Raw genomic sequence first — 14,984 nt, forward strand, 5'->3', positions numbered from 1 at the left:
CAATTCGTTACCATCGTGGTATCATTTGCTCTGTAGGAGGTTAGCAATTGATCGCTCGAGACCATTCATTCGGGGTGTCTGACTATTTCTCGGTCTTGGCGAACTTCTTCTCGACCTCATCGTCGGTGATACCCTTGGGGTTTGATGAGAGGTTCTACATGGGCAGGTTAGTATCGTGACAACCACGTCTCGAAACATTGGTGCAATCTTACCTCAAGCTGAGCCTTGGGATCCTTGTTGTCGGTCTCGTTGATACCCTTTCCAGAGGCAGGGGGATCCTGCTGCTGGCGACCGCTCTGTTGCTCGGGAGCAGGAGATTGACGTCCTTCAGGCATGATGGCTGTTGTGTATTTGTTTGGGTGGTGAAAGGGTGTAAAATTTGTGGTTGAATTGTCTCAGATGATTGAAAAAAGAGGAAGAAAAAGACTTAGATATTTACTAGATATAAGAAAGCATGGGCACAGAGAATGATTGCAAGTTGACGTCGAAGGTGGAATAGTATGCCGTCATAGGTCGATTACATCATGGGCGAGATCGAGATGAGGAATTGTTTACAAAGATTATTGACCCCTCATCAGTCAGAACCTCGATTGGTCCGTATCCAGTAATCTCGGTGAGTTTTTGATAGACGGCCCTTTTTCAGGAACGCTGAGATGCAGATGATTTTCTTGGTGGTTGGTTGAGGTGAAGCTATCTGTGAGCTTGGATCTTGAAGCTCACTGAACCCCACTTTCAAGGATTGAATTGGGAGGTTTCATCATGCTTTAGGTATAGTACTTTGAGTGTTGGATAATATTGACAAGTATTGATAAGAATAATTGAATGTTTATAATACTCCGTTTTTTCTCAGTTGGTTTATTCGAATCGATCCGTTTACTTTCCCCGCTATAGTCTTGTAATGTTGTTATTGCTGTTGTCTGGGTAGTCGCTTCATCATGACATTCAGCTTATGGTCGATAACCTTGATCAGTCATAGCTAACCAGAGGAGGATAACAACATGGCTCCAGTTGATCACAGAGAATTACTAATACTTGGAAACATCAGTGACATGTATCTCCATCATTGCCAGCAGTCACAAAAAGTAAGATTCATTCAATCAGTGCTGGTAAGTCAATTACCCTAGAGATGGCATTGTCATTCAACAGCTTCAGAACCCCACCAGTCGGAAGCTTGGACGGCCTTGGCGTGTTTAGTAGCTGCCGGCCCGCTGGGGAGCTTCCATTCGAACATGTCCCGAACACACCTTAACCCAAGTTGAAACATTCTTTTCTCTTTTCTATCAAGACCCTGAGATTAAATCTCCGGCTCATACATCATCATCAAACAAAACAAAAACCACACTTAGGAAACTAAAAGAACATCTTGATGACCGGCATGCCGGACCTCAACTCAGTCCCGCCTTCACCACTTCCTCTCGCGGCATCTCGCCGCCAGTCTGCAACAATGGCTACTCCTCCGGGTCCTGCCTCGCCATCTCTGAATATTCTTCCTTCGAACCAGAGTACTGTTAACCATTCTCGTTCGCCGTCTTTTTCATCACCTGCCCTGACCGCTTCACAACCGCCTTCCCAGGAGCTGGGCGTTGGAGGGCCTGGACCGATAAGACATCCTCGTCCGTTGACCGCTGCCGAACTTCACCTCGAGCTTGAAAAGGAACAGGAAGCTGTTGTAAGTCCATCAACTTGACGATTTATTCGAGGGTCACTCTAACATCTTCTAGGTAAATCGCTTATCTCGCGAGCTGTCACTTCTTCGAGCTGCCCAGAACGCCTCGGTCGTGTCCAACACTTCATCCACCTCCGCTGCAAACTCATCCCATGATGTAGCCGAACAATCTCGCCTATCAGGTGCAGGCTTCTCCATTCCCACCGCTCGACACCACCGAACGTCATCGACCACGTCTCAGGGCATTGCCAGCCAGCAGCTGTCATCGTCCTACGAAGCACGGATCCACGCTCCTCGCCCCTCACATGCTACCCCTCTCTCGCGGCAGGATAGTACCGCCTCTCGGAGGAGCCTGACAAATTCTCCCGGACCGCAACACAGCAGCAGTCTCGATCCGTCCAATTACTTTCAACAACAGCGACTCCCGCCTACGTCGATCCCACCGAGTTCCGTTGGTGCAATACCCGGAAGCCTCAGCGAGCAACTGAGTCCCGGACTTATGCCAGCTACCATGCGATACGAGGAGACGGCATTTTACAGAGGCGAGCTCGAGACTGCCAAGAAGGAGAATGATGCTTTGAAGCGAAAGATCAGGGAGTTGGAGAGACAGGTTCGTCAACGAAGGGCTAGTGATACAAGTCGACCAAGGAGCGATAGTGTCAGTACCACCACCAGCATGAGCGTGACTCCCGCTGGGGGAGCGAGCATAGCAGGACCACGAGAAGGACTACTTATTCGACCTGGTGGTGATCGGGAACGAGGCATGACAACACAGAGTATCGCCAGTGTAGCTAGTGTTGGCGTTGGCGTGCCCGAGGAAGAAGTCAAGGTTGGTGAGAGTGCTGCTAGTGCTGGCGTCGCACATAATACGCAATAGTTAGCTTGGTGGACTGTGCCAGAAGGCTTGAAGCGAGGTTGGTTTTATCGGCACAGGGAGGACAGAGAATAGCGATGCAATCACGATTTGCTTTTGGCGTTGGATGAGGGTTAGACTTGTCATGATAGTTCTCATTTACTAGTGGAATCAAAGCGTCTTATCTTAATTGTACATTGCCAAACACACTAGATCGTCGTGGTAGCTTTGAGTTGGTTGCTTTTTGCACCCTGAAGCTCAAACATCGACCTTTCTTTCTGGCACCTCCCTGACGGGTCGCATAGTGTCGAAGACATGACTAGTCGCTACATTCATTGCAAGCAACGTGCATCCACCCATTTTGTTCTGGCCACTCCTCGGGGCCAAGAAAAGCAACGGGAGGGCTTACACCGGGAATCATCAATTTCCAACATATTTTCGTCCACTGTTTTCTTGAGCTCCCTGGCCACCTTACCCTTACCGACCGAGGCTTTATCCTCTGAACAACTGTTCCCCAACAAGGGTCGCGGCCCAAAGCTGACAAAGGGTCTTGATGCTCAGGGTCATTACTGTTGATATATTCCAACAGCGACTGTTCCGGAACCAATGCCGACGACTCCATTTTCAATGGGAAACGCCAATCGTAATTCGGGAAAACAACAAATCGATGAAGATGAAGTTTAGGACTTCTTGCAGCGAATCTGATGACTTCAGGAACGTTCTCGTTAATTTGGCAAAGCACGATATGTCGTAGGGTGGCTGCATGACGTTCTATGAAGTCCTGAAATGGTTTGCCGGAGAGGGTGAGTTGGACATATGCCAATTTGATGGTCCTGAGACGGGGAAACTTGATGTTGCTGTCGAAGAGGCGCTGTAGTTGCTCAGCGTCAGAATCTGTAAGAAGACACTTCCTAAGGCTGCTCATATTGTATTTCCACTGGATGGAAAGTTCCTCAAGATTGACTGCCCCCTTGAGAAATTCGACGAACAAGTCATCGACTTCCGGCCGGCTAGGTCGATCGTCCCTGTAAGTTTCTGTTAAAAGATCGAGTTTTACCAAGCCTCGGAGAGCAGTGATCCATTCGTACGGCCAGAAACGATGTACACTGTTCGGACGACCCAAAGAAGTACAAGCACATTCATGATAGAATGTAGAGGCGTTAACACGCATCCCAGTGCAGTATTTGTCTGGGAGTGACTTGAAAATTGTGTGTGGCCTTTCATGACGGCAGAACTTTGTATGTGCCCAAAGAAAGTAGTTGAGGGGGTCATGGAGTCTGAGAGATGTAATACGGGATGAAGGTCGACATAAAGCAGGCAAAATGGCATACAAGAGGCCATCAATATCCTCTTTCTTGGTGTTCTTGTCATCAGTACCTGGCCCAGATGTGAATGTGTGTAGGTTTGGCAGGGCATCAATACACTTCAAGAGGTCGCAAAGAAATGCATGCGAGTATCCTTCCAAGCCTTTATCTGTATGGACGAAACCATCCTTATAGGGTGTCTGGATGATTTTGGGATCGTAGAAGAGCAGCTCTTGTACATACGGTGCGACGCGTGGGGACGATGCAAAAGCCTTGAGTCTTTCCAGGTGTTTTGGAGCGAATGTGATGTGAACCTTACGGAACAAAGGTGGAAGGGTTATCACATCGATATGAGGCCAGCACAAGCGCAGAGCTGCTAGAGATTTGAGAGGAAGGCCGTTCTCGATGATGATTTTGTTCACCAGTTCGAGCGGGAGATCCTCAAATCTGGCCATGCTGGGCTTGGGAAGCCAGGCTAGAGAATCTATCACGGTGTCAGCAACTTTCAGTATATATTTGCGTCGCATGGTGACCTTCAGACCTTTTGTGAAACTAGACAGCCCAAATAAATCACACACCGATCATTTCCCTGTGACCTGAGCGAATGCTCCGAAGTTCTGAGGTATTGTGGTTGTACGCGATTACCAGAGTCTGATGTTGACTTTGTCTCTGATTACGTGTAGAGGGATGGTAAGAAGAAGGAGCAGAAACCGCTAGGCTATTATATGCAAAGAAAGATTTGGAAAATCTAAGGAACTGGAGGGAGTGACTGACAGTGACAAGGCACCGACAGGCTCCAGTATATACTGACCGACTAAAACAAACACTCTGAGCAATCCACTTCTGCCTTTTCAATAATTGCAAACTTACATACTCTTGATTCTGCATGAATCTTTGTATGTTAATCTTAATAAATAAATATCTACACGATAACTGCTCTAAGACTACGTAGATTGTGAGGTATCTCAATGTTCATAAGTCTATAGTTAGGAGCTGCTTAAAACGTTGACATCGGAACTTCAAAGTTCAAGGTGCAAGAAACAAGCAACCCAAAGCGACAACGGTGACCAGAGCCTTTGTTGATGGAGTGAGCAGAAGACAACGAGCTATACTTTATATGAAAGGAATGTGGCGACTAGCAATGACAATGGAGTGGAGGGTGTTTTAGGTATCGGATATTGGGATCATAACAGGTCTCATTAGGTCAATTTACGCACTTTGTGGGCAGTCCTCCATTTAGTGTACAGCTTAGTTCATGTAATTAACGAAAGTCTATAACCCGGTCAGGTCTGCAACGGCTTATGAATAGTGGTTAGCAATGGCTTGTCGTTTGTTTATAGTCATTAGTTTGCTGGTTTCTGTGGTCAGATCTGGATTTCTTCCTGTAGCTACCACCAAATGTGAGCGTGTACATGCTCAGGTCTTTCAGGTCATAGACACTGAAAATGGATGTAATGATGAAGAAGATCATATGCACGTGAAAAATAGTCCCATGGTTCTCAATCTGTTCCCGTATTTTCAGTGGCACTGTACTCCAAACCTTTAAGACTCTATTCTATGCAAATCTCTATAATAAGACAACTTTGAGGTTATATGACTGATTTAATTTCTTATCCTTCCAGCGGTCAATCTTTCTGATGCCCTGAGGAGAGACTCAATCAAGGTTTGCCGCGGGAAAGTGTTGACTACCTACCAGACATTCTGCAACGGATCCCATAAGCTCGGAAACAACTGATCTAGAAAAGCATCATCAGACATAAAAAAGTTGGAAAAGTCCTGCGGTTCTTCTGCACTTGGGTCTTCGGGTGGAGTAATCGCCAGAAGCTTTTCCACAACTTCAGTATGCTGAGCCAAACAAATATCGCCAAGATCCCAAGCATATTTCTCCTTATGCGACCGAAGAGTAGATAAGAGGTCGGAAGCAATCTTTAAAGAAGAGCTTTGGACGAGCCCCGAAGTAGAGTTCTCCGTCTCTAGAGCGCATCGGAGAAGGAAGCTGACTGTTGTGGAGAGTGCAAAGGCGCTACTTGGGAGCCAAAAATCTGCAAGATGTTCTGCCTGTAACTCCTGCACCAGAATTAGGATATCTTCTGCAGTTCTTCGGGCTTGCATGTAGCGATTTAAAAGGCGGCTATCGTTGGCCTCATGGATGCGCTTCCCCTCTTCAAGGTCAATTCTCTGAGATAATAGCCTGACGGTCAAATATGACAGGCGTAAGTTTGCTGCACCGGGAATTGCTAGATTCGTCCCACGGATGACGACTCGACGGATGTCATCACCAAGATTCTCAACCCAACTATTCAGTGCCAACTCCAGACGTGTCGTGTGTCTAGGTTCGTCCGCGTTTCTAAGCCGATGGACATGCCTCAAATGCATGTCCAAGACGTCTGTAAGTCCCAAGAGAGCGATGTATATGGTGGCCTTGAGCAATTTGTCCGGAGATGCACCTTCTTCGCAAAGGTTCTCCACGAGCGGTTTGGGTACATCATTCAGACTCGAGGAGATGATGGGAGGTGTTCCATGTGCTAAACTCAACCTGATTGCGCGTTAGACTGGAGGTGACGGGGTTGATCAAGATGTCTACATACCATTTGTCATGAATCAAAAGTGCCCACCAAATTCTCATCCGCAAATTCTTCTCGGATTGTGGGATCTCCCATGGTGCCGGGCTGTGATTCAGGCCTAGCGAATGCGCCATTGCGACTGACGAGGCGAACAAGACCCCATTGCCAATAAGAGAAGTTACTTCACGCCCGCCAATGTTCAAAATGGCCGCTTCAATCACAGATATACCAGGAGACCTGTGTATTTGCGAGTATATGGCTTCGGTAGCAAGATTCCAGATAAAGCGTCCATCAGGACACCTGTGACGAGACAGGATAGGAGAGCTATTCCAGAAGATTATAGAGTGAGCGTATAAACAGCTGAGTAGCGCGGGAGATATGCTATCTTTCTTCTCCATGTACTGTTTAAGGAAATGTGCTTCATCGAGCAAAGGGAAAGACGAGTTAACCTTTTCGAAATAACTGGACAATGTCAGCAGTGTCTTGTATCATTGCGCTATGGACTTACACATCTAGAACATGACTGGCAAAGGGCTCCAGTATCTTCTCAATGAGTTGAAGCCTCTCCTCTGGGAAAGTGCGATTTGAGTCCAGCCCTACCGGTCGCTTCTGGACCATGGTGAATAAGACAGGACGAGATCTATTTCCCGGAACTGGTCTGACAATTCGAGACCCTCTTGTTGAACTAGGCATCGCAGATAGATAGTCTGATAACACCTGGTTATCGGATGTCACTGTCGGACCAACTATATGAAGATTATGCTGTTGTTCATCATTGGATCCCAGTGCCAATGGTGACTCCTCGGGTTGAGCGTCTTTTTGGGGCCATTCTGTGCTTCTCGACGCCAATGGAGAGATAACTGGTACTGCGTTTCTTGCAGCTGTATCTTGAATAGATCCATGAGTTGGTGTTGGTATTGGGTTCGGTCCTATACTCAATGTGGACTGCTCAATAAGTGAATCATCCGCCACTGATGCAGGCACTGGGTTGGAGCCACTGTCGCGTGAGTCTCGTTTTGCCCGTCGCCTTGATTTGGGAGTCGATGATGGATCTAGTACTCTAAACTCCGGGGGATATACACACTCAGTGCGATGAGCTCGGCACATAAGGCAAGCAGCTTCGCCTGATTCATCGGACTGGCAACGGGATTTGCGTTTCCGGCAAGGAACACAGGCCGGTCGGAGATGTGATCTATATGGGCGCATCTTTTTCTTTTTGTTGTAGTTGCTGTTTGGCATCAATCGTTGGTAGGGAAATCTCTCCGCGGCATTTATAATGGTGTAAGCTAGACTAAATCACCACCTTGCCATATACCCCCTGACCCTGCATACCTTACAATATTAACTCATTATTAAAGCCTATACTTTTATATTACTTTATATTTATTAAAATAAATCTATTTTTTCTAATTTTAATAAAAATAAATTTATAGCTATTAAATTATAAATATAGAATTTTTTTAATTATTAATAATATTAAAAATATTAATTTATATACTTTAGTATAAAAATATTTAATTAAGCTTTTAATATTAAAAAATTAATATATTAAAGCTTATAATTTTAATATAGTATATTAAAAAGAATTATTATTAACTTTTAAATAAGAAAATAATCTAAAGATTTATATTATTAAAAAAAAAAAATATTTTAACTTTTTATAAAGTTTAAAATATATAGCTTTATATAGTAATTATTTAAAGTTAATAGGTAAATATTCTATATTAATAAGAATTAAATAAATTAATTCTTTATATAATATTCTATTATATAAAAAAAGCCTATAAAAGTCTATAAAATAGCTAAGAAATATTATATAATAAAGAAATTATTATTTAATTATTATAATAATCTTTAATAGATTATTAATATTAAAAATATTATATAAAATAATATATATAATATTAATAAGAATAGTATATAATTAAGGGAAACTTAAGTAAATATAATAATTAAAATAGTTATAATAGTATAATTTAAAGTTATTAAGACTAATAATTTAACTTAAGTATTAATAATTAAATATATATTAATAAGATCTTATTAACTTATACTTATTATTATTTTTACTAGTAAAAACCTTTAAAGATAGTAATTTTTAAGTATTTTTCTTAATTAAAAATATAAAATAAGTCTTAAAGGCTAGTTTAATTTAAATATCTTTATTTAATAGTTTATAAAAGTTTTTATTCTTAAGATAATATTATTAAATCCTTCTTAATAAAAACTATTAATTTTAAATTAATATAAATTATATATAATATTTAAATTAATAAAGAAAATATAAATATATAAGATTTAACTCTTTTAATTACCTTTATATTTATTATATATTATTTAATTACTTAATATTATTATATTTAAGCCCTTTAAAATATATTATTATTAATTAATTTATACTTAAGCTATATATAAAGTAATCTCTTTAAATTAATAATAACTTTTCTTAAAAGTATATAAAAAGGCTTTAGAAAAAGCTATAAATTATAAGAATATAATAAATAGTTTTTTAAAATCTAGGATATTTTTAATTTATATTAAAAAGGCTATAGAGATATTAAAGCCTAGTAAATAAAAATATAAAACCTTTAAAAGCTTAATAACCTTAAGGAAAGCCTAAGTAAATAATAATATAATTTAAAGTATACTATAGAAAAATAAAGATATTTAAAAATAATAAAAAGCTACTTAAAGTAATAAAAATATATTAATTTATAACTTTAATTATATTATAAAGAAAATAATAAAATTAATTAATAATAAAAATAATTAAATTTAATAACTTAAAGAAGAAAAAGCTATTCTTAAAGCTTTAATAATAATTAAAAAGCTTACTAGCTAAGTCTTAATTAAATTTAACTTAAATAAGGCTTTCTTTTTAATTAATTAAATTATTATAATAAAAGATCTAATTAAAAAGAATATTATATATAGATTATAAGAAAAAATAAAGAAAAAGATTAAAAAATAATTTAAGAAAAAAAATATAAATATAATATATATTAATTAAATAGTATATAAAATCTTAATTAAATTAAATTAATATATATAATTATAGAATTATTTAAAGTTATTATTACTTTAGTGATATAATACTATCACAGGTGTGCAAAGTAGGGGGATATATGGCAAGGTGGTGATTTAGTCTAAATGGTAACGTGGGTTTCCCGCGGGAATTGACAGGACAGTTCCAGTACAGTGCGTACAATACTGTTATAAGGACAACATGCCTTATACTTATAGAGCCAGTACAACACAAACTCGTTCACTATCGATGACCTCTCTGACATGACATGGAACGGCGGAGTGTTATTTTCTCTCCATGTCGCGAAGTCAAGAGTTAGCAATACTCGGTTAAAGACGAGTAGGCTGATATGAATACGTGAGTTTCCCAGGCTATACTAAGCCAATACATCAAATAACCAACCTACATTGGCAAACATGTGTTCCCAGAACCTCCTTGAGAGAATACTTGTCCAACTCGTCTCGAATAATTGCCTGCATTCCCCTCATTGTCTGACCCGAAATAGTCATGACACACCCTCAATCATCTTCTTCCGATACAGCCCAAACCTCCTACAAACGCTACACCATCACAACAGTGGGACACAGAAACCCCCAGAGTCCCCGACATATAGAGCTTGACTCAGTAACCTCTAGAGGTCTAACGGTCTCCAAATATAGGCATCTTCATTCGCTTCCATCCACACCGGATTACTCAAAACTTATGGGCTTCGGTGGGATCCTCCTTGTCTGGTTCAGGATACGGATCAAAGACGTAAGCTGCGGCTTGTCGACTTGTCTTGGTGACTGGCTATAAACTTGACCAGCATGAAGCTCACCATAGATATGATCGACAAGAAGTTGAGGTCTCGAGTATACCTCAAGGGCGGAACGATCCTGGGCTGCCTGTTTGACAAAATAAAAGAGAGTTGCCAAGCAACGTAGTAGAATGCTGGTGGTTTGCCGGCGCCAATAGTTAAGGGCGTCATGATGGTGGCGCGGGTTTCAAACCTTCTAGAAGAGGACAGAAGCATGATAAAATGTCCCTTGACGCGAAGTGCAGGTGCGGTATCCAGCTGAGATGGTATCATGGTGACATGTCTTGACCCTAAAGACATGCAAGTATCCTCGTTCGTTTCCACAGGTAGCGATAGCGACGACTTGTCATAGAGAGTCTGAAACTCAGAAAACTGATGGATTGCAGTACTACGAGGATTATCGGGTAATAGCAAAGACTTTAGTATGGTGACAGGGCTGTGATTTGTTGTGATTTGTTGTTCAGTCGTAGGCTGGCGATACCACCGCATGTATAGATGGGCAAGAATAGGCTTCGGCTTAGCTTCCTAGCAGGTGATTTCTCCACGACACTTGAAGCTTGTAGTGGTATTTCGCGAATTATAATTTCAACACAAGCGGGGGCAAATCATTTGCAGACGACTTAGCTATGCGAAACGGTCCTGTAAGCATTAGAGTCGCCTTGTTGTTACGACAGTCCACAGTGATCGGAGATCCAAGGGAAAGTTCGGACGAAACATGGCTATGACCCTATCCAATTGAGAACCGAGATGCCTTTCGATAAATTATCCGCGGTCCGCGTAGATGAGTTGCAGTAAAGGCAGCGAAAAAACACCGACATCCCGAGGGCTGAAACTGGGACGGCAGAATAAGGACTCTGTTCGTGATGACTTGATGCATGATAGACAGTCGAAGCTAACATGATAGAGGGGCCTGGGATTAGGTATTCACTAGTCAGACAACCAACCGCAGATGACCAGCATCAGGTGCTGATGCCGGTAAGGCCTCAATCCGAAATGACTTGATCTGGTAGAACAGGAGGGTTGAAACTTGTCTGTCTGTGATGACTCGGTCTCTGATGTCTAGATTTCTGATGGATCAGAAAGACCAAAGACCGTATGATACAATAAGGGGGTGTCGTGTCTTTACCTTGAGAGGCTTCGCGAATAGCCGCGATGAGGTCAATGTACATGGCGTGGGAGTCCCAGCTCAAAGGATCTGGATGTTTGAAGAGGGTCGAGGAAGAGGCAGAGCAACAAGCAAGACTGACTACCAGATAATACGACAGGGGAGGTGTTAGACCTGCCAGTAGCAGCTCTTTCTGTGATAGCTCCGTCTGTGATGACTGGATGTCCGATGGGTCAGGAAAATAGAAGGACATGCGAGAGCAGAGGAGGTAAGAGCTCCGTCCTTGATGACCGGCCTCAGGGTGTCAGAAGAATAGGCCGCTGGAAACATAGGGGACGAAATTAGTAGGTCAACTTATGCTCTTTAGACTATAGCTCTTAGGTTGTTTATTTTTGTGCCCTAAGCTCCAGGAGACCAACTTTTCTGCTACCCAGTAGACCGAATGTCCGATGGACTAGAAAAACCGAATACCGGCTGATACAATAGTACAGGTGACAGGTCTGGGCGCTGGAGAAGCATCTTGACGAGGAATAACATGATTAGAAAGCTTGATAGTTGGTCCATAGGCAGCAGGTGCCTCTTCGACCGCAAGAGATATCACTATAATAGCTTTGGAGTACCGTGGGCGAGGGTCGATCGATCAGGAAGACAGTCAGACAATACAACAGGGGGCGGCAGTTAAGCTTAATATTGATCCAGGATTCAAGGGCTGTTATTCGAGCTTTTGGAGAGTCTTTTCATTAACAGCGTCCCGAGCTGTCAACAAACCACTGGCCAGGTACGAACCAGAGAGAACAATTAGCCATTGTGTCTGCCCGCTGAATGGCAAAATCAAATCGCACAAGATACGTAAGGCCGACCTTGATGATGAACGACCACATGTACACCGTCCCGCTGCATAAAATAACCGGAACATTATGCCCAGGCACTGGTTAAAACATTGCCTGTTTGTCAGGTAATACCAGCAAGCGTAGGCATAGCTGCAACCCTCGGGTGCGGGAGCCACTGGCGTGTATCGAAATATCCAAGGAAATCTCTTAGGTCCTCTTCTGCGAAACGAAGTCACAGTTGTCAAGACCGTAAGGACATCGAAGGCGTAATCCATGGCTGAAGATAGGTGGTGTTTTCTTGGTGGTTTTAGTAGTGTTGGTGGCGTTGGTTGTGTAAAGATAATATCTTTCTTGCTTGAATCTCTTGCGTGAGTAATCGTCTGGTGGCTCTGTAGAACAATCGGTAAACGTAGCAAAAGATTGAAGTGGGTAGTTGGGAGTTTGGCTTGTAGAGGTAAAGTGCAGGTTTGTTTGAGTACGAACATGGGAGCCTTTGGCTCTTTATATGGGGACGACGTGCCTTTTGACTTTCATCACTCATGCAACTCTACAACTTTTAAACTTGGAGTATTAGCTTTAAGTTCGCATGGAATCGCATAGTAGGTAGTAGAAAGGTTAGCATCCTTAAAATATCTTGTCTACATCATAGTGATTTATCGTAGCTAGATGATTTAGCAGCACCCGGCTTTTAAAGACATGGTCGCCTAAAACAAAAGACTTACAATTCCTCTGGATTCACGGGAAAGCTGCTGTTCTGCGTTGATACAATTAAAAAGCTTCCTTTTTACTAAGTTTACACGAAAGCCTAATTCCTCAGCAGCAACCCTGTCTAGAACACGAAATAAGGCTACAAAGGCTTCAAGAAACAACAAATAGATCAAATTAAAAACTTAGTCTTTAATCACGAATCCACTCAAATACTGCAAGACCTTTTGTGGAAGCTGCAGGTCCACGACAAAGACAGTTCTCAGGGGAACGTTCTTCGTCTTCTGCTACAAGACAACAGACAGTGATGGTATGAGCAAGAGCAAGAGATGCCTGACATTATACTTCACCTTATATAGTTCACAAGTTGATCACGTCTTAATGCATGGTGTCCAAGTATGGTTCAATGAGATAACTACAATTAGTCCAGTAGTGTGCCAGTGTCTGTCCTACATCGATCTCAGTAAATACATCTGCAGACAAAGCGGCGCTGTTATGACACTATGAAGGCAAAAGCGCACATCCATATAAGACTACAAAAACTTCTCCAAAGACTTGGCCGTGTCGACAATTGACTTCTCAACTGGGTAAAAGTCCTGCCCCGTCAACTTGACAGTCTTGGAAGCGTCAAGGATCTTTTCCTTGGGAAACGCATAACCGGGATAGTATCCCTCGCCAGGCTGTCCAACCTTGATAATATCCTGCCTGTCAGGATAAGCCTTGCGGAGGACATCCGCAGCAGCTTGAGGGGGTACCATGCCGGCTGTCAGTAAGAACCGCTCTCCGTTGGTCTTTTCAGCATGGTCGACACTGAACACTGCAACTCGGGCGACATCGCGAACATCCACATAGGTAGGGTTCGGGACCAATGGTTCCGGGATATCCTGGCCTGAGAGCACCTGCCAGATGAAAGCAGTCGTGCCACCAATCTTGGAGATTGAGTCGAGGGCTGGCTGTGGTCCCATGACAAAACTATATACTCTTTGTTAGTTACATCAACACGAGGTAACTTGTGCATTTAAGCTTACGTAGGGTTAAGAGCAGCCATTGTGAAAGAAGGCTTCTTTTCGTCGCGAAACTTCCAAAAGGCTCGTTCGCTAGCCACTTTACTCGCAACGTAGATCAATGGACCGGGCGACTCTTTTCCGAGTTTCTTGACAGCATCCAAAGCAGCATCATTCCAGTCGGCTTCTGTGACTCGGTTTGAAGGTGGGATGGCAGAACCAGTTATGGCAGCGATAGACGACATCAAGACAACTGACTTGATTGACGGTTCGGTGAGAGCAGACTCCAGGACGCTCTGAGTGCCTTTGATGGCAACGTCTAGGACTGGATCAGGGTCTGTGAAGCTCAGACTCACGGCGGAAGCTAGATGAAGGATCGCATGTACGCCTGGACTCGTAAGAAGCTGTTTTTATGGATGAGACTGGCGACATACCCTTGACAGCGGCATCGAAAGCTCCGGGAGCAACAATGTCCGGTACTTCGACAATCTCAAGGTCGCTTCCGTATGAAGAAAGAGCCTTTACAAGAGGATCTCCAGAGGCTTTAGAGCGGACTGTTCCCCGAACAGCATATCCTGCTTTGAGAAAGGCCTCAACGACACTGCCGGCGATGTAGCCATTGGCGCCAGTTACCAAGACGATGGACTTATCAGACATGATGGGTTGAATATAGATTTAGGAGTTGATGGATAGTATTGGTAGAGTATTCTTTGTGATGGCACTACTCTCCAAAGAGTCGGTGATGCCATTTTATATTCAGCACGTAACTAACTGTCAAACTGAAGCCTCTGCTATCCTTGAAGCTATCATGACAAAGCACATATTTCCAGTCGGCACTGTAAAAACCCCGGTTGAGTATTTCACAATGACAGACATGTCGTGCAGTCCGGTCCAAGATGATTGGTTCGGACAAGGTGATGTTGTCGGATTAGTGAACAATAGGGTGGCTTGCTGACGATACAACCTTGTAAGTTGTGACACTAAAGGTGGTGAGTAAGCTGTCAACCGGGACTCTTAGTCAATGCCAAACTTAAACCGGCCTTGAAGTCCCGTTGACTTTTCCGAATTACTGATCGGGATTCGAGATTCCGACAATAGCGATTGATAAGACAAAAGAACAGATACGAAACAA

The 14,984-nt window shown here is 42.8% G+C and overlaps 4 protein-coding genes across 4 annotated transcripts; 1 reads left to right on the top strand and 3 right to left on the bottom strand.

Moving 5' to 3' along the window:
* Positions 1 to 21: 21 nt before the first annotated feature.
* On the bottom strand, positions 22 to 335 carry FPOAC1_004462 (uncharacterized protein; the record flags this gene model as incomplete). Its single annotated transcript, XM_044849010.1, has 3 exons — positions 22 to 28; positions 84 to 154; positions 213 to 335. 3 exons carry the CDS (start codon positions 333 to 335, stop codon positions 22 to 24), a joined length of 201 nt encoding a protein of 66 aa, XP_044707720.1.
* A 1,109-nt stretch (positions 336 to 1,444) lies between these two features.
* FPOAC1_004463 (uncharacterized protein) lies at positions 1,445 to 2,543 on the top strand (the record flags this gene model as incomplete). Its single annotated transcript, XM_044849011.1, has 2 exons — positions 1,445 to 1,669; positions 1,722 to 2,543. The coding sequence occupies 2 exons, from the start codon at positions 1,445 to 1,447 to the stop codon at positions 2,541 to 2,543; spliced, it is 1,047 nt and encodes a 348-aa protein (XP_044707721.1).
* Positions 2,544 to 2,838: 295 nt separating this feature from the next.
* On the bottom strand, positions 2,839 to 7,593 carry FPOAC1_004464 (uncharacterized protein; the record flags this gene model as incomplete). The annotated part of the gene is made up of 5 exons (XM_044849012.1): positions 2,839 to 4,307; positions 4,365 to 4,375; positions 5,517 to 6,359; positions 6,412 to 6,849; positions 6,896 to 7,593. 5 exons carry the CDS (start codon positions 7,591 to 7,593, stop codon positions 2,839 to 2,841), a joined length of 3,459 nt encoding a protein of 1,152 aa, XP_044707722.1.
* A 5,788-nt stretch (positions 7,594 to 13,381) lies between these two features.
* Positions 13,382 to 14,509, bottom strand: FPOAC1_004465 (uncharacterized protein; the record flags this gene model as incomplete). Its single annotated transcript, XM_044849013.1, has 3 exons — positions 13,382 to 13,820; positions 13,877 to 14,240; positions 14,287 to 14,509. The coding sequence occupies 3 exons, from the start codon at positions 14,507 to 14,509 to the stop codon at positions 13,382 to 13,384; spliced, it is 1,026 nt and encodes a 341-aa protein (XP_044707723.1).
* Positions 14,510 to 14,984: the final 475 nt, after the last annotated feature.

The sequence above is a fragment of the Fusarium poae genome, chromosome 2, assembly GCF_019609905.1.
Source record: "Fusarium poae strain DAOMC 252244 chromosome 2, whole genome shotgun sequence".
NCBI classification, from domain to species: Eukaryota; Fungi; Ascomycota; class Sordariomycetes; order Hypocreales; family Nectriaceae; genus Fusarium; species Fusarium poae.